Source organism: Austrofundulus limnaeus, unplaced genomic scaffold (genome assembly GCF_001266775.1).
Source record: "Austrofundulus limnaeus strain Quisiro unplaced genomic scaffold, Austrofundulus_limnaeus-1.0 Scaffold1139, whole genome shotgun sequence".
NCBI classification, from domain to species: Eukaryota; Metazoa; Chordata; class Actinopteri; order Cyprinodontiformes; family Rivulidae; genus Austrofundulus; species Austrofundulus limnaeus.
This window is the reverse complement of record NW_013953541.1, coordinates 51,804-53,137: the sequence shown is the minus strand read 5'-3', so window position 1 is coordinate 53,137 and position 1,334 is coordinate 51,804. Positions and strand designations below refer to the sequence as shown.

General features: G+C 56.5%; 1 protein-coding gene across 1 annotated transcript; it reads right to left on the bottom strand.

Moving 5' to 3' along the window:
• Positions 1-6: 6 nt before the first annotated feature.
• foxl1 (forkhead box L1) lies at positions 7-1,328 on the bottom strand. The gene has a single exon (XM_014030910.1). The coding sequence runs from the start codon at positions 1,271-1,273 to the stop codon at positions 332-334; it is 942 nt and encodes a 313-aa protein (XP_013886364.1). The 5' UTR covers positions 1,274-1,328; the 3' UTR covers positions 7-331.
• Between the last annotated feature and the right edge of the window lie 6 nt (positions 1,329-1,334).

Genomic DNA, 1,334 nt, shown 5'->3' with positions numbered 1-1,334 from the left:
TCATCATGATGTTTTTTTATTACAAAACATCAAAAATAATTATTAAGTAAAAAAAATCATACGTTTTTATAAACATTTAGACAAAAACTTTGGGTCATTTCTTGTTTTGCTCCTTAATATTTACGCATGCGTAAAGATGAGTTTCCCGCCATCCTGTCAGCACATCACTGATGAAGATGATGGTGTTGAGGATGATGAAGATGAGGATGAGGAGATAGAGGATGATGAAGATGACACAGATCCACAGTTTTTAATTATTTAAAAATAAAACATCTGCTCAGATTCTTCAGACTTTTACGCATCTGTGCGTAAAATCCAAAAAGGGCGGAGTTTATTTGAAAAGCAGCGCAGGTTCCGGGCAGGTGAGGCTCAGGTAGGAGCAGAACGGGAGTCCGAACCGGTACCAGTGATGCTGAGGAGCAGCGCTGAGGACCTCCGCTGATTGGTCCACACTGCGGCTGCGCGCCTCCTCCGAGCTCCGGGATAAGATGCTGTCGATGGTGAAACATTTGGACCTCTCTGTTCTCGGAACATCCGGTCCATTCAGCCTCGGAACATTTGTTTTTGAGCTGACTGGGCAGCTCCGGTCCTCCTCCTGGCCCCGCTGGACACCAGTCCACAGCGGACCGGAACGCGGCTCGGTCTGTGGGTCTTCCAGTCCCCTCTCCGAGGACACGTCCGGGTCCAGGTTCGGGAGGACTTTGTGTCTTTGCTGCTTCGTGAGGAGAACCAGTTTGGGTTCTGTTTGGTCCTCTCGGGGTCCCTGCGCGCTCCTGGGGGTCCGAGGCTGTCCAGGTGGCCCCGGAGCCTTGACGCGCTTGTGTCCGGGGTCTCCGGGGTCCAGAACCTCCTGCTGGCTCTTGGTCTTCCTCTTCCTGCGCCGGAAGTTGCCGTTCTCGAACATGTCCAGGCAGCTGGGGTCCAGGGTCCAGTAGCTGCCCTTCCCGGGCCGGCCCTTCTCGCGGGCCACCTTGATGAAGCAGTCGTTCAGGGACAGGTTGTGCCGGATCGAGTTCTGCCAGCCCTGCTTGTTGTCCCGGTAGAACGGGAACCGGTCCATGATGAACTGGTAGATCCCGCTGAGGGTCGCGCGCTGCCCGGGCGCGCTCCTGATGGCCATGGCGATCAGCGCGATGTAGCTGTAGGGGGGCTTCTGGGGGGGCTCCTGGCGGCCCGGAGCCAGCCCGTCCGGACCGTACAGGTAGATGAGAGGGGGTCCGGGGAGGCCCAGACCCGGGGCGGGGGGTCCGAACCGGCCGTGGTAGAGAGTCATGACTCCTGCTGAGCTGCAGAGACCCGGACCGAGATCAGCTCGTGTCCCTGACGGACTGGAC

Bases quoted from the DNA above. Each gene is read 5' to 3' on its own strand.
- foxl1 (XM_014030910.1), bottom strand. From the start codon at position 1,273: ATGACTCTCTACCACGGCCGGTTCGGACCCCCCGCCCCGGGTCTGGGC.